This window comes from Strix aluco, chromosome 27 (assembly GCF_031877795.1).
Source record: "Strix aluco isolate bStrAlu1 chromosome 27, bStrAlu1.hap1, whole genome shotgun sequence".
Taxonomy (NCBI): Eukaryota; Metazoa; Chordata; class Aves; order Strigiformes; family Strigidae; genus Strix; species Strix aluco.
Genome location: NC_133957.1, coordinates 1,425,639 through 1,442,485, shown reverse-complemented (window position 1 = coordinate 1,442,485; position 16,847 = coordinate 1,425,639). Strand labels below are relative to the sequence as shown.

General features: G+C 51.4%; 1 protein-coding gene across 2 annotated transcripts; it reads left to right on the top strand.

Moving 5' to 3' along the window:
• Window positions 1-504: 504 nt before the first annotated feature.
• SLC48A1 (solute carrier family 48 member 1) lies at window positions 505-15,515 on the top strand. Of its 2 annotated transcripts, none has more exons than XM_074807445.1 (3): window positions 505-661; window positions 10,852-11,019; window positions 12,909-15,515. In XM_074807445.1, exons 1-3 carry the CDS (start codon window positions 523-525, stop codon window positions 13,043-13,045), a joined length of 444 nt encoding a protein of 147 aa, XP_074663546.1. In that variant the 5' UTR covers window positions 505-522; the 3' UTR covers window positions 13,046-15,515. The 2 variants fall into 2 exon arrangements, with proteins under 2 accessions (XP_074663546.1, XP_074663548.1); XM_074807447.1 differs by lacking the exon at window positions 505-661 and adding an exon at window positions 1,177-2,302 and having other exon boundaries at window positions 10,899-11,019.
• The last annotated feature ends 1,332 nt before the right edge of the window (window positions 15,516-16,847 follow it).

Below are 16,847 nucleotides of genomic sequence, written 5' to 3'. Positions count from 1 at the left end.
ACACCCCCCTATCCCCCACGTCCACCCCGTGTCCCCCTGTGTCCCCACACCCCATGTCCCCCTGTGTCCCCACACCCCATGTCCACCTGTGTCCCCCATGCCCACCCTGTGTCCCCACACCCCCATATCCCCCACGTCCACCCCGTGTTCCCCCGTGTCCCCACTCCTCACGTCCACCCTGTGTCCCCATACTCCATGTCCACCTGTGTCCCCCACGCCCACCCTGTGTCCCCACTCCCCATGTCCCCCTGTGTCCCCCATGTCCCTCTGTGTCCCCACACCCCCACATCCCCCACGTCCACCCCGTGTCCCACCGTGTCCCCACTCCCCATGACCCCCCGTGTCCCCACACCCCCATATCCCCCACGAGCACCCCGAGTCCCCCCATTTCCTCGCCCCCCCCCGCCCCTCCCGCGCCGTGTCCCCGCCCCGGCCGCCCCTCGGTCCGCCCGGCCGCCAGGGGCCGCGCTGGCGCGGGGCGGGGCCGGGGGGCGGCGTGCGGGGCGGCGGCGCAGCGCTCCGATGGCGGTGAGCCGGGCGCTCGCCCTCCGCCTGGCCTACGCGGCGGCCGGCGCCCTCATGGGCCTCTCGGCCTTCTTCACCTGGAGCCTGGCGCCGGCCTTCCGACAGCCCGCCACGGCGGCGGCGGGGGGGCTCTCGGGTACGAGGCGGCGGCGGCGGGGGGGGCGCCGCCGGCTGAGGGAGCTCCCTCAGGGCGGGGGGGGGGGGGGCGAGAAGCACTTTCCTTTGGGGGTGAGGGGCGGTGGGGGGGGTGGCTTCGCCTCAGCGCTGGTGAGGGGGGACAGGGCGGGGGGAGGGTGGGTGAGCCCAGAGCCCCCCTGGGTGCCAGCCCGGGTGTGTGGCGGGGCTCGCCAAAAATCACCAAACGGCCTGAAAATGGGGGGAAGCGACGGTTTGCGCCTGGGCGGTGGGTGCGCGGGGACGGCGTCGAGGCCAGGGCGTGTGGCGGGGCCCTTGGCGCCGTGTTCCGGGAGCGGTGGGGGCGAGGCCGGCAAACCGGGCGTGTGGCATTGAGGGGGGGGGAAAAAGCTCCGTCTAGGGACTAGAGTGGGGGATAATGTTGGATTTTGGGGCTTGGGCGGGCTGCGTTTTGTTTCGGGAAGTTGCAGGTGATGCTTTCCCCATGTACCCAGGAGCTCCCGGAGGGGCTTGTTGTGCCCGTGAGGGAGTGACTTGTGATAAAACTGGTTTGGGACTTCAGCTCACGGTGTCCGGCTGTATTTGCAACTCGAAATGCGAACCTGTGGCTTGTGGGACACGTTAACAGCCTCGATGCTCACTCCTTAGGAAAAAAGGAAATGAATTTGTGTATTTTATAACCCCGCTGCTGGTGTAGATGGAATTGTTCTAGTCTTCTCCTTGGTCCCAAGAAGGTTTTTTGCAACGACATCCAGCAAACTTGCTGTTCGTGGTGGAAAAGCTTCAGCTGGTGATGGTGTGTAACTCGCGGTGCCGTGCAGGGAAAAACCTCTAAAATTGAGGCTGAAATTGCCTGTAAGCCCCAGGCGCTGGCCAGCAAAGAGGATTTTATTTCAGAGTTACAGGTGGAAGCTTTGCTGACTTTCCTAGTAAAATTTTGGTCTGGCAACCTATATTTATGTGTGCTTTGTATTTTCAGAAGAGAAAAACGCCGGCCTCCTGATGTTTAGACTTGCTGAAAGCATCTGTGCCAGACGCTGTGAAATGGGCGTTTGGGCTGCTTGTCGTAGAGGCCAGAAGCTGTAAACTGTAAAAATCGTGAGATTCAGATGCCCGTGCCGGTTGTGGATCTTAGTGAATGACTGTGTTGGGGCAGAACTTAGTCCTCGCTTGGTCTGTCAGCTCAGCAACTCGCGGGTTTCTCTGGCTGAACACCTGGAGGAAGCGTAGAAAGTGAAGTTAAACTCTGGAAAGTCGTAGTGGTGGGTGAGCAATGCCGGTGCTCCCGTGCGCCTCTCGGTGTTGGCTGTGCTGTCAGAGCAGCTGCGAGGCGCAGGGTTGTGGTTGTCTCTCTGCTTCCTCCAAAAAGCTTTAATTCCAGCTGGAGTTGGAATTAAGCAGGGATCTTCCAACCCTTTGCTTTACTAGGTGGCACAAGGAAAGTTGGAGTGTTGTACCCCAAAAATGCGCAACAAAAGAGCGAGTTAATATTTTATGCTGTATGCACGTGCTGTCTTTGTGTTCACAGAGGAATTTCGGAAATCTGTGTTCTAGAAGGAGGCTGCTGAGAAAGCAGAGAGAGGAACCAGCTGGTACTTTCTGTGCTGAAGTTACTCAGATTATTGTCTGCTGGGAGAATGAGGTTTGTGCGCTGGTTAATGACCGGGGGGGTGATTCAAGCTAGTTAAAATAACAAGGAGCAAGGTAAGCAAGAAACAAAAAATGCTCATTTGTTAGGTTGGGCTCTGAATTGGTGTGCTCTCAAATATCCAGTGAAGTGTATGTAGGTGGAGTCACAAAGCCTGAGAAACAGATTAAGAAACGTGTGTTTTGGTGTTAGAGCTGATTTAAGCTCCTGTCATCTGAAATTCATGGCTGCTTTTTCCTGCCCTTCTGCTTCGCTTTTCTGCCCCTCAATAGGTGAAATACTCTCCAGACATTGGAGATGAGACTTTTATTTTAGGCTCCCACCCCTGAGCTGAAGATCTGTAGCGTGCTGTCTCCCAGACGTTGTTATCCCCACGACGGAGGGGCCAGGGAGGAGCTGGAGTAAAACCCCTCGTGTGCGGGGAGGACCTTTTGAATTTGTTCTGCTGCCAGGCGTACGTTAAAGTCGAGTTGTGCCCTCAGTTCATTGCTAAATCAACATTTCACGTCCTGCCCACTGGAGCCTGCACGGGTAGAGAGCTAAGTGCTTGTTTAGTCGTGGGGGAGTAGCCAAAAAAAAGCCGTTTTTTCCGTGCGTTGAAGCTAAGGCTACTTGCTAAAGTAAGATTGTTCTAAGAAAAAAAATTACGGTGTGTAGGAGCTTTGCGTTGTGCTTAGACACTGTGGATACTCCAGGTAAGCAGGGCGTTCACTTGGTTTCTGGCGTGCCTTGTTAAATCATCTGGATTTTTATCATAACGTGCTCACTAGAACTTACGTCTACGGGTGGAGAATGGCAGGAAACGAAGTGGGCGAGCGGCTGAAATCTTCCGCCGCGCAGCCATTGCAAAGTTAATTGTCGGGCATTGTTTTGTGCCCTTTAGTCTACTAATAAACCCGTTGCGACTTTCTGCACGTTGTCCGGGTTTCCGTAAACGCAGACAGACGGCTTCTCCCCCAAAACGTGGGGCGCAGCTCAGGTGCCGGGGCGCAGCCTGCGCGCTGCTGCGGCGCGAAATCAAACCCCTGCGCCGGAGGGGTTTGCTGTGCTGGGTGGGTTCAAGGGCTTGAGCACAAATGGGGGGGTGGGGTTTTTTGGGCCTATATGTGCCTATTTCATTCAGAAGCTCCCAAAAGTGAGGACGAGGTGCAGGCGGGGCTGTTGTGGCTGGGAGCTCTGACACCGTGGGGGGGGGGCAGAAAGTTGTTTCGGCTGGTTTATTTGGCAGCTTTGCAGCAGTTCCTCGTTAATATGCCTCTGATTAAGCCGAGGCTTTGCCTGCCAGCCTCCTCTGCGAGTGTGTGTTTGTACATGTTTATCTAGTTTTAACTATCTTTCTGGTTTTCCCGTCGCCTCCTGTGTGTTTGTCGTTGCTTTTCTCTCGCCTGTGTTGCCGAGATGGATTGCAGCCTGCTGCAGCTTTTGCTCATGTGCCTTTGGTTTGTCAGGGACGTGTGTTTTGGGATGTTTATACACTTCCTCTCTGTGAGAAGTCCTACTGATCGCTGTCTCATTAGGAATCTCTCTTTGTAATCAGCTTATTTATCTTTTGCTTATCTTCTAGAGAACCTTTCCGGCTGCATTTTGCACTGAAATCTGCCCTCTGCTGCTGCTTGTGCTTTCGGTCGCTCTGATACATTTCCTATAATTTAAAGACTTAGAACTTGGAGTAAATAAATACCTAGTATTAAAGTTCCGTGGAGGGAAAATTGCCACGTACTGATGAGTCTGCAGCTGGAGCCCTTAGTTACCTCTGGTTATGAAACCAGAAGCACATAATTTAAGGTGCTGAGCAAACCACCTTTCCAGTCTTACCGGCTGGCTTTCATAATAATAAACCCCCCCCACAATGCCTAGTAAAATCAACTCACTAATCCTCCGAATCTTAAATATGCCTCGGGGCATGCATACTTGGGAATTTTGGGATCATCTTAAATCAGATACAGACCTTGTGTATCATACCCAGGTTTTGGGCAGAAACACCCCATCGAGTGCTTCTGATAACCTGAGGGACAGCAACTTAAGCGACTGATCACGAGACCCAGAAAGTCATTCCTGAGTTAATACTGGCTGTCTCGGTGGTTTGCCATTTCATTTTGAGCTAGTCACAGTGGCTTTTATAATTTACTGCTTGTTTGTATGTTTGACCTTCTCCCCTCGCTGCCTTAAATTAATTTTTTTTTTTTTTTTTAAGTAGGCCATGAATCTCTAAACCACTCTGATGTTTTCATTCTGCCAGAGGCAGTTTAAAAGAGAAGAAAGCAATTCAATGTTTTCAGGATGTTTCCAGCCCTTTCCTGAGTGGCTTTTAATGTTCTTGTGTATGTATCTTCTCTTTTTAAATTTAATAGAAAGAGAGGGGTTTTTTTCCGCTCCAAAGAGACTCTATTGGCTGTTTCCAAGCTGCTCAGATATTTCTGGCAAAATATAGAGCTTGTGCTTTGCGAGTATAATGTGGACCAGATATTAAAGCAGCTGCAAAGAAGATGAAACACAGAATGTACTTTACAGACACTTGAAACTTTAAAAATATCTGATGAGTGAAAGTAGCAGAAGCTGAATGCAGTATCTGCTGCGTACCAAAGTAATCATTCCCTGCAGACTGATAACTAATCTACCTTGCATGTACTAGATAAACTTACGCAGATTGGCTTGTTCCCTATCCAGGGCTGGAATAGCGCGGCCAAAAAGCGTGGCAGTTGTGAGGTAAAGTCTTTTTAAATGTTTGGATTTGCATATAAAATGCCACATATTGTTCGATTGCGGTTCGGCTCGTGGCTGCTTTAGCCCATCGTCTGAAGGAAGGGGTGGAAAAGCGGGGGAAAGCGCCCTAAAAGCGCAGAGAAGACCGTAATTGAGTTAAAGGGAACGAGTCCGTCGTGTGCTGCCGATGGGCTGGAAAATGTGCCGTTGGTTTCCTCGTGAATGATAGAGGCGCGAGCGTCTGAGATCTGTACGTCTTGTTTCCTGCAGATGCCTGAGCAGAGCGACGTGGTGCTGAGCAACGAGCCCAAATGGCGGGTTTTGCTCCTCGCGCGCGGCCCAGTCTGCTTTCCTCCGAACCGAAACGCCCTGAGGGAGTAAAGCCCTCGCGTGCACGTGTCCAGAGGGAAATTCTGCCAAGTGAAAACCAGTTTTCACTAGAATACTCCAAAGGCTCCTCTCCTTCGAGAGCTGTTTTCCTAAAATATTTCAGTGTTGATCCCCAGCTATTTTGGCAGAAGAGCTGTTCAAGAAAACCCATTTTTAACCTCTTCCAAAAACAGCTGAGGCTGAGCTAGCTTGGCTTTAGCTCCCGGAAGAGAACGATTTACCCTTTCTGGGAATCAACCAGACAAGAGAAGGTTTTCAAAACTCAGAAACGGCAACTTAGGTTGGCAAAGCTCAGGCTGCTTTTAGAGTAGGTATTTCTCATGCTCCAGCTGGAGTAACTGGGTGTATAAAAGAAGATTGTTTAGATGGAAAATGACTGAAGGCTTTGAAAGTGCTCTGGAAAAAAGTCTTCTAGTTGGTCACCGTAGATTTCATATTTTCCAGGACCATGCAAGTAATTTTTAATATTGTTTTCCATTTTTACTGTCATTTCGTTTGCCATCATCCTCGTCTGCCATCATCAACACGCGTTCTGAGCTTCAGAAGGCCGGAGTAGGAGCGCTCATCGCAGAACAGCTTCTGTCTCTATGCCTTCGCTTGGGTTTTTTTGGCCTCCGCTGCACATTTGTTGTTTTTTCCTAGAATCTGTAACGCCCCTTCGTGTCGTACACAGTGTCCTACCGCAGCGTGCAAACGTGGCCTGACACGTTTGGCCTCGGGCAGCTCTGACCTCAGGGAAGCAGCTGTGCTGTTATTCCCCATCCACAATGTGGCTTGTTTTGCTGGGACCGAAGAATCGGTCAGTGATGAGCAGGGGTCTGACAAAACCTTTTGTTTGTCACGGTTTTTGTTTTTATGCTCGGAGAAAGGGAAAGTTTTATTTCACTTGAGCTAAAGTATGCCAAACTTTCGAAAGGGCTTATCAAAATATTTAGATATTAGTGTTTATTACAGGCTGGGGGCGAGCCTGCTTTTGAACTTGCCTTTACAATTTATTTAAACTTGTTCCAAGTGTGCTGCAAGTTTTTGTATTTTTAATATGAGTTAATCTTGCCAAAATACCTGTTAACTTCTGTTTAAAAAACCCTGCCCCTGTCGCTGTTGTTTCAGATGTGCTCGGGGATGTTTGATGGGCCAGTTTCCTTTTCCTGGAGCTTTGTGTACTTGGGGTAATTAGTTTTTGATTTAGAGGTAACTTTCCCGTTGCTCTGTGTCGGAAATCCCTTGATTGTGTCTTACGGAGCAGCTCTTATTTTAGGGTCATTCCAACCGTGATGTGTGGGGTAAATCCACCAAGACAAATGTTTCTGGGAAAGGGGGGTAAGATTTTTGATGTTGTTTTAAGTGGGCGATGTAACTGGAGCTGACAACCACCAGTGCAACTCCAGGGCTACGTTTGCAGGTTCAGGTTTTGCTTCTGTGCAAAGTGCGATTCCACGGGAGAATAGAACTGTGGTTGTGGAGAGGGAGGGGATTGGGGGGAATCGCTCGAGGTGAAAAAGAAAAACTGGAGGTCCTGCAGTTCATCATTCCAGACTTGAAACGAGACATATGTTTTATTTCCTATTCCAGTAAAACCTGTTTCAGTTGTGCGGCTGAGCTGGGTGTTCTTCTGTTGCCTACGTAGAGCTGGCGTTGAACCTCCAAAGGTCTACGAAGTGAGAGATTTCACATTAATTAAAAGTACTAGTATGGTTTTGGTTTTTCTGTGTGATAATGAGAGTCTGTTCTGTAAATTTGTTCTTCTCGCAGTTTAGCTCGCGTATATTTGTGACTAGAAGGTGATTTTTCTTTTCCTGAACCCAGTTTCAGCTGAATTAAACATGAATCAAACTCTCATTCCAGCATTCACAGAGACTTTTCCTCCGGAGTTGATTAGAACTAGCGGGGCTTTTCCCCGCTGAACGCTGTGTGTCGATCAGCACTTAGCTTCAGGAAGGCTTTTTAGCAAAGGTGCATGTTCTCATGTGTTGAAGCGTTTGGTTAGTGATGACTGTATTTAGCAACAGACTCTGCTTAAATTGAATTCCCCCCAATATTTGTTTGTTTTCCTCGTGTATCTGAGCTTGGCTTACCCTGCCTTGCTGCTGTGTAGATTCATCCCTCTTGGGATGCCCCTTCTATCCCCGTGTCTTTGTCAACATCTGGGTGGTGACTTTGCTTTCTTTTGTGGCCGCTCCCTGGGTCGGAGCGGTGCTGCGGCCGTCGGGTGCCCACCCCAGTATGAGCTCACAAGCTCAGGAGGGGCAAATTAAGCAGTTGAAAAAGCAAAGTCCTGTTCTCATCTCTCCTACCTGTCCCTGAATGTGTGCCACCGATGTTTCTTGTGCTGATGTTTTTCAGACGGTGTTGTGAGCTGATTTAACCTGTTGGAATGCTTTTCTGCCATTTTAGGAGGAAAAAAAATAAATAATCAACTGCTTTGCAAGCTGGATGGCCTCACCGACGGTTCGGAGTGGTGTAGGGGTGTAAGGGAGAGGAGGCAAACGTGTGGCTGGAGCTGGAGGAGGCTCCTTTCCCCTCCATGTGGTAATGAACATGGTGGCTGAGCTGCCTGTAAAACAACGTCCCGTGTAACCAAACTCAGCCCTTCAGCGCGTGGAGAAGTTGTCATGAGGCTTTTTTTTTTTGCTCAGTCATGTGTGAGGCGGTTACTGTAGACTAAGGATTAACCGAACACAACGGTTTGCCAAATAGCTTCAAGTGCTGTGTCAGGCTTTAGGGTGAGGGGAAGGTGCAGGGTCAGGCCCGGCAGTGGGGGGAAGATCAAGTGACAGCTCACGCGGTGCCGCTGCTCTCCCCACCGGGAGCTTTCGGAGCATCAGCAGCAGTTGTGGTGTGGAAATGCTGGCAGCTTGACTCAGCAGTTCAAACAAATTGTGCCAAGTCATCTGAAAGCGCTTGGGTGGGGAAGCAGCTTGTTTTGCTGACTGAAAAACAGAAGTTCCCCGTTTTTTTTTTTTTTTTTTTTTAAATGTGGGTTGAAGTTGCTGGAGCACAAGCTTAAAGGTAATATGAAGTCGAGCAAGGGGTTGTTGACAAGCTGAGCGATAGGCTTTGCCACCAAATCCCGTGGCAGGCTTTTTGAAACGCGCTGCCAACGCAGTTACGGCCTTGTGCGGCTGCAGGGTGTCTTCTGCCAGCTTTGTGATCTCTGGCGCACGTGCATGGAGGTAGCCTGTGTGGAATCAGTCATGGAAAAGCAGTGTCTGTAGGTGACTTGAGGAGAGTCTCAGAATTAAAATCCTGACTGCCTGGAGCCAGAAAACATCCTTAGGTGCTGCCGAGGTACAGCAGGCTCCGACCAGGCGAGGTGATGGACGGATTCTGCCTTTCCTGTTCGTGGTGGTAAAATATCTGTGAGCCACATCTGTCCTGGATATCAGCCCTTTACTCTTGGGTTTTTAGTTCACCCTGAGTGCTTTTGCTTTTGATGGGGTTTTTCTTTTGAAGGTTGTCCTTCTTCCACCCACCCCTTATGTGAGCCACCGTGGAGGGTATTTTAGCTTTCTTTGCCCCATCCCAAGACGTCAAAGAGGCAAAAACCATTGCCGGGGTTCTCCTGTCTAACCTGGAACTGACTTTGTGTAATTCAGCCGCGTTTGACGTGCAGCTGCAGCGCATGCACCGGCCGTGTGGACGGCGAGGTCAGAAAAACCTGCTGGAGAGGAGCTGAAGGGCGCTTGGGAGCTGAAAAGCGAGTCCAGCGCGTTCGTACGGCGGCTCTCGGCTCTGCCCATCTATCGCTTTTGACACAGCTGTTGGCCCCTGTGCTATAATACCTTCTTTTAAGCCTTGGGAAGCTTTGTGTATAATGACCGTATCCAGTAACAAATGAGCTCTGGCAAGACTTGTGGCTGTTCTTAGTATTAAAATGTTTATCTTGTAGTGGGCAAGGCTGGTTTTCGCTTCCTTTGATGTTGAGAAGTAGCCACAGAGGGAGGTCTGTGTTATTGCAGGATACCATATAAAGCAGCCTGGTATTTTAGCAGTGGTGTCATATTTTTTTTTTATTATTATTATTTTTTTTTCCCCTGCTGCCCTTAAAATAAAATCTGGAAAGGAGGTGGCAGCGGAGGAGAAATACAAGCCAGTTAGTTGCACCACTGGAGGTTCAAATTTCAGAAACGCCGCTGAGGTCTTTGCCAAAATGAGTCGAATGTTTTAAGTCTGTAAAGTGGCTCTAACTATAGGTTGAGTTAGCGGCTTAAGGAGGTTTGGTCGGACTCTACAGCCCTGCGCCCTAAACAGAGGAGCAGCTTGCTATAATTGGAGTTGGTGATGCTGCTTGTCGTTGGGACTGTGTAATGGGGAGTGCCAGCCAGCCTTGTTCTGGGGGGGTGTAAAAGCTGTGACGGGCTTTAAGCGCGTGAACGGACAGGTCTTGTATTGAGGGTCCCTTCTGGTTGTTTCCTGGGGTGTGGTGAAAAGGTAGCACTTTTTAGAACAAGATCAGGGAAGGATGCGTCGTTTTTGCCCTATATCAGAAGCTGTTTCCAGCTGTTATTTGGATGCTTTCCTCCCTTTTTCTAACTGTCGTTTCCTCCCTTTTGATAAGAGTTGAAACTTTGGTTATGGACCAGTCACCTAAGCTTAGGGAAATGCCTGTTGCTGCTCTATTAAAGCCATCGTGAATTTGGCTGTTCTTTAAAAAAAAAAAAAAACCCATATAAACTGTATGCGCTCAAATATTTGTCTGGTTATGTAATCCAGGAGGTTTGGGCCAGACCCAAAGGTACAGAGTTAAATTTAAGCCACCTTAACCACTCAGTGAGCGTGCTTTGCCGTAAGCGGGAATTGTACGTGCGAATCATCTGGGAGCTGAACTTCCACACCCCTTGGCTTGAAACACGTGAAGCGTTTGGAGGGGATTTGTATAAATCCACTCTTTATGAAGTTAACCGGGGATACGTTGGAGCTAAAAGACGGGGTGTGAGACGCTGAGACCTGAACGGGTCCTGTATCTCGTGGTTGAGGGGTCGGGCAGCCGTGCTCTGCGTCATCGCCCCCGTTTGTGAAAGGGGCCGCCCGGCCTTTGGGAGCCGCTGCACTAATTCCTGCCAAGGGCTTGGCTCGTGCGACGCCGTGAAAGCTGTGGGGAGAGTTAAATAAACCTGCGCTGAGAATGCACGAAACGGGTCTATCCCAAACGGGACAACGAACACGCTGTCGAGGGGAATCTGTTCAATGAGCAAAGTCCCTCCTGTGCGTCTCCCCGAGCCCCTGTGGAAGCCGGGGGGGGGCCGGGGTGGTTGTGGGGGGCAGCGCTGGCGCAGGCAGCCGTTTGTTCTGCTCTTTTCCCTCTCGGGGCGGGGAGGGGGGACGCGGCCACGAAGCGTTAGTGTTGCTCGGTGTTTCGTGGGGGGGTTTAATGAGATGTTTGTTTATTAGAGACCTTTCTGCGCCGGTGTGACGCCGGTACTGACTGCCCTTGCTGTCTGATCGAGCAGGTGTTCTGGCGCTCTGGGCCCTAATCACGCATGTGATGTATGTGCAGGATTACTGGAGGACCTGGTTAAAAGGGCTGAGGTTCTTCCTCTTCATCGGGATCCTCTTCTCAGCTCTCTCCGTGGTGGGATTCTGCACATTCCTTGTTCTGGCCATCACCAAGCACCAGTGTAAGTAACTGGGAGAAATGACTAGCGACGCTGGGATTACTGGGGTTGGATTTGACGGGATGGAAGAGCCTGCAGAGCAGAGCTGGGGTCTGAGTCTGGGGGTGCTCCTGCCCCTCTCTTCTGAGAGGTGTTGAGAGACTTGTGGGGAGGGGCTGCGCTTCCATTTTTTTGCTGTGGGATCTTGATGACACAAGAGAAATTCTGCTGCCCGATGAGTGCCGCTCCCTGAGGGCACTTTCTGATGTTTGACAGCTGCCTTGCTAGGCCTGCTCTGGGGGCCTGCTGGCAGGCAGTCCATGTTTTCCAGCATTTTTTCTTATAGGAACTGGAATTTACTTATTTCTAGGACAAATAAAGGGAGTGCTCTTAAACATTGTCTCTGCAGCCCTCATAAAGCAGGTGGGTGAGGATATTAAAATCCAAACACGAGTCAGCAGGGTGACAATGCCTTCCCCACTTAGTCAGCATATAAAGCTGTGTTGCTATAAAATATTTAACATTGTCTGAGGAGGGTTCACGTAATTACTCCCAGTATTTGCTTGGCAATAAACCAAAGAGAGAAAGTTTGGGTTTTGTTTTTTTTAGGAGTTGTCTGTGTTTGTTGCTCGCTGCATTTGGGCTGATAGCTGCGAAGAGTCCTGTTGTTGTTGTACTCACGGTGGTGGGCACGCTGTGCTGGGGTCGTAACCCACCCAAAACCCTCGGCTGAGCCTAAATACGCTCCCTGTGGAGATTCGAGTGCTTCGGCCGCCTGGAAGGGTGTGAAAATACTCGTACTCGATTGTTAGAAATACAAATGTAAAAAGAAAACCAAATATTTTTCATCATCTCCTTTCTTGGAGACATGAGGAAAAACTGTTTTGGGGAATATTTGGGGTTTTTTAGGGAAATTGAGGTATTTTAGGGAAAGCCCTAATTTGGGGGGGGGGGGAAGTAGAACATCTGTACAGCTTATTTAAGTATGGAAAGTATTAGATGTACCAGTCCTACGAGTGGGGCTTACTGAGTAAGTACTGTTCTGTGCATTCTTCAAAAAAATGATCACGTTTATTTTTTAACAATGACCAAACTTCTGTACTTAGAAGTGGAATTGTTTTGCGCATTAGGTTATGTAATAAGCGAATCGCAAAGTTGATGACATCTCTAGAACAAACAAAACCCGATAAATGTTGAAAATAAATATGAAGCCTGCTGACACGCGCTCAAAAAGCAGAACCGTACCCACATGTCCTCAAAGTAATCCCTGAGTCAAGGCAGTTTTATATAGATGAGGAAGTGTGTTCATTTGCAAAGATTCTCTAAAAAGAGGCTGTTACATCACTCGCCGAGGTGTGATTATCACAGCGCTGTACTGAGGACCTGCAGTACAGGTTGGAGTGCACCAGTTTTAATTAAACGTTGGCCACAACCGTTGGTAAAAGCATTTTTAGAAGGAAGAGCTATTTTATTTCCTGTTTTCACCCCCGAGATGTGCAGATTTCCTCTCTGCCTGCCGTGGTGGGGTGGAAGGGAGCAGTGGTAAGGCAGGGGGAGAGAAATTCAGAACTGCGGGTTGAGGTTTTCTTGAGCCACATGTTTCTGCCATCCAGGAATTCACCCAACTCCATCCTTTGGGCCCTAAGCAAGGAGAGTTTGGGGTGGCTGAGCGGGTGACCTTAGGATCTGCCTCTTGAGATGATAATCCTTCCTCAGACCGTGACCAGAACACTCTCCTGTGGCAGCGATGAGGTTGAGAGCTGGGAAGGCGGCACTGGCTGAGCCTTGCTCGCAGCACAAGATCTTTAGATGTGGGCTGGGAAGCTCCCAGGAACCGGGGGGCTGAGTTGGGTTCTTCCTGCGTGAGGGATAAATGGGATTTTCAAATGTATCTGTGTCCTTTTCTCTCCTAGCCCTGACTGATCCCAGAAGCTACTACCTGTCGTGCGTCTGGAGTTTCATCTCCTTGAAATGGGCCTTCCTGCTCAGTTTGTACGCTTACCGGTACAGGAACGAGTTTGCAGACATCAGTATCCTCAGTGACTTCTAACGCTCGGACTTCAACCTTGCCTGAAGGTGCTGGCTGTTTGACTTGCCCCCCCGAGGCATGGCACACGCGAGAGGTGTACGAGAGGTGGAGCAGGAACCCACCCAGTGCTGCTTGGTTTGTCTGTCCGCAGTAGGGGTTTTTCCTAATTGCTTTTACTCAACCATTTAAAGTCTGGCTAATGATGTCGATCTAGTCTCTCTGTAACTGCCCTGGGAGTCCCTGTGTCTGGTAGTGAGGTGACAGACTTTCTTGCCCCGAAGCCCGGGGGAGTTTTCCCGCGGGGACGAGGTCCTGGGCCCACCAGGTTTGTTCCTCGTGGCTGCAGCACCCCGACGTCTCGTCCTCGTGAGTGCTGCACATGGGCGCCCCAGATGTCTGTAGCAAAGGACGCTGCTGCGTGAAAGTTGGCTCCTTTGCGCTGCTCTGCTCCGCGGAGGGGAGGGGAGAGATGAGCCCTTCTTTGTGGCAGAAGTCCCTACCTACCTTCCAGCCGGCACCCCGCAGCTTCCAGTATTTTCTTTTTAGACATTGTACACGAGGTCAGCTCTCCCCTGTGGGCTGGGTGAGCCCGGAGGGACGGGCCAGCAGCAGAGAAGCACTGGTCATCTCAAAGCTCTGTCAGAGGTGGAGAATGCTGTTTCTGGCTGCTCTCCAGGATCATTTTTAAAAAGGAACTTATACCCTATTTAACACTCAAAAGTTGTAGCATGTAGAATCAGGTGTTTGGGTGAAAGATGCACTGGGCAAAGGCATGAACCTCTGGAGAAACATGAATATGATACTTCTAAAAAAAAAAAAATCTCTTTTTGTAGGCAGTAGCGCTTCCTTTTCTTTGCTCAGCTCCCCTGTAGCAGCAGGATGAGAGCGGGGAGCCAGCCCTGCGGGGCACTGCTCCCCCCGACCTGAAACCTGGCTGGATTTAGTGACTTCTTTAATCCCCGTGTTTTGCTCCCTGCCAGCAGCTACCCTGAGAGGCTTGAAACCCCCAAGCATTTGCCTCTTTCCTTGTTATCTATTTGTACTTCAAACCAGCTGAAGGTTTTTCTGCTCTGGCAGAACCCAGGCCAGCGTTCCACCGTGTTGGGTGGATGGGCCCGGCTGCTGCAAACTGGGCACGGCAGTTTGTATTCCATGAATAATCCTGTGGGTGGGTGCAAAGAGAGGCAGGAGCAGCCCCTTCCCTTCGGTGAACAAGGCGGGTGTTTGGAGGGGTCTCCCAGCCACAACTGTCCTGCCACAACTCCCGGGGTGCTGCTGGAGCCGCCCCAAAGTGCCCTTTTGGCGGTTGGTGGCAGAGGGTGGGTGTCGGGACCTGCTCAGGGTTTTGTGACCGCGCGGTGCGAGCGGCGGGTCCTGCGGGCTCTGCTGTCAGCCCGGCTTTCTCCCACGCCACACAAAGCTCCCGGTCTGGTTTTGGGCAGCGCTCTGCTGGGCCTGGGCTTTGTCACCCTCTCCTAGGCGAGCGCTCTGTGGCTGTGTTGGAATCCCTCTCCGTGCCCAAAGGCTCCATCCTCCCCTTCGCTGCTCTTGTGTTTTGCTTTGGTTCAAGCACACAGGAATTCACTTGAGCCGGTGAGGGGATTTTGGAAGTGTTTGACAACATCTGTTGCTAGTGGGTAGGAAGATCCTCGGGTGACTTAACCAGATGGAGGAACGTCGTTGGGGCTGCGTGTAAACCGAGGTTATAACCAGCTTTTGCCAGGGGACCTGCTGGAGTCACTAAACCCAGACAGAGGCTGCGAATGTGAAATGCGCTTTCTTAGGAGATTAATACTTATGAGATTAATACTCAGGAATTAAATACTAAAATCTCCCTTTCTGCCGACGTCGGGTGGCCAGCATGCCCGGCCGGGGATGGAACGGCTCATCTCACTTCCCTGCCCAAAGCCGTGCCACCCGCTGTGGAGTTCGCGAGTGGTTTTAGCATCGGTCACTCCGTTTGTCTCACACCTCGTCTTCCATCTCCCCGACACCGCGCTGCCCCCGCCCCTGCTGTGCCCCAGCTCCCAGAGCTCCTGTGACGGGGCTCTGCCACTGCCCGGCAGCAAAACCTTGTCCCCGAGGTGCAGAGAACTCCTGGCTGCGCCCCCGGCGTCTCGCAGCGGGGGCTCCCTTCCAAAACCCGGTCGCTTTACCCCGGGGGTTTTGAAAGTTTATTTTTGTGACTGTAAATTTGCCTACAAACAGCTCACTGAATCTAACCTGTTTTCTCCCCGACGTGTTTTAGCTCCGGAATTTATACTTGCATCTCGGCTTTTTAAAAGATTGTGTATGTAAATATATAATATATTTTTACATTGTTTATGCTTCGTTTGCACGCTTGGTGTAAGAGTTGGTGCTGCGGTGGGATGATGTAATTCACAGTGGGGTTCATTCGCGTGTATCCCAGTGGCTGCTTGTACTAAACCACACTATAACCTGTACGTGACACCACGGTAAGAGCAGAAATACAGTCGTTTTTCTCACCAAACCTGTGTCTGGAGTGATTTTTTTCCCTGTCAGGTTGTTAAATTCTGCCTGTCTCCCTCCCCTGATGACAACCTGCAGGAGCAGCGCTCTTTGTGGGAAAGACGGGGGTGAATTGTGCAAAACATTTTGGGTTTTGGGGTGATGTGGCCTCGCAGCATTTAACTCTGTCCCTTGTGTCGTTACCAGCACCCTCAGTGTCTGAGCCACAGGCACCGCTGCCCGATGGGTGTTTTTCCCCTCACAAATCCCTCTGCGTTTTGCGATTTCAGCGCAAAGGACTTTCTGAGCAAGTGATGTTGTTTCCAGCCCCTTTTTATCTGAACGACAGCGTGCGTGTCGTCGGCACCCGTGGTGAAGGGCCGGGGGGTGGCTGGGACCCCCTCCATTTCCATCTGCTCTTGGCTGGTGAGCGCGCTCTGAGGGGGAAACGGGAATCCTGCACCTCCTCTTCCTCTTGGGCTTTTGGGAAAGAGAAGGCACTTTTGGGAAGCTGAGCAAGGAAGGGAAATGCAAGGTGATATCTTCAATCCAGCGCTGGACGTTTGGTGACTTTCTGACCCAGCACCCGACACGGGGTGGCCGCGTGCCCCTGCCCCGGGTGATGCTGGTGGGGATCCCTCCTCCCCAAACCAGCCCTGGGGCGGCTCTTCCCCTCCCAGTCCCGCCTGGTGACACGAGTCCTGGCGCTGAGGCTGCCACCAGGACCCTGTGTGTCGTCCCCCCCCCCCACCCGCCAGGTCAGCACGGTTTGGGGCAGGGGGAGGCCCAGGCATCTTGATTCCTGATCATCCATTTTCCGTAGCCCGGCCAGCGAGTGGAGTGGCTGGTGGGAGGCCGCGGTAATTAGAACATTTGGAATAAATTTGGGAAGCGCTGGGCCAGCATCTCCCCTTTGATGCTTTTCCTGCAGGAGAGGAGAGTCCAAGGCTCCGCAGCCGGCGTTGCTGCGTGGCGAGCTCCGCTCTGACTCCGATTACAAATGAAATGAATTTGCCGGGCTCAGCCACAGCCGTGGTGGCACGACTGGCCACCTTCTCTCATGGGACCCAGAGTGGCTTTGCTGGGGGCTCCTGAGGTGAGAGGTCTCCTACGGGGAAAGGAGGGGGGGCAGGAGGGGTCCCCCACCCCGGCACCAACAGCTTTTGGTGGCAGCGTGGGAAGGAGGGATGTGGGCGAGGGGGCTAACCCTGGCTGAGCACCCATGGGTGCAGGGTGGGCAGTAGCCAGTGGAGGGCAGCAGTGGCCCGGCCATGGCTTTGGGGGGGGGGGAGCTGGGACCCCCAAGGAGCAAGATCTTCATCCCCGTGACACCCACATCACCGGGATGTGCGTC

Coding starts and splice junctions, on each gene's coding strand:
- SLC48A1 (XM_074807445.1), top strand. CDS start 523: ATGGCGGTGAGCCGGGCGCTCGCCCTCCGCCTGGCCTACGCGGCGGCC. Junction 662..10,851: donor GGCGGCGGGGGGGCTCTCGG/GTACGAGGCGGC, acceptor CTGATCGAGCAG/GTGTTCTGGCGCTCTGGGCC. Junction 11,020..12,908: donor GGCCATCACCAAGCACCAGT/GTAAGTAACTGG, acceptor TTTCTCTCCTAG/CCCTGACTGATCCCAGAAGC.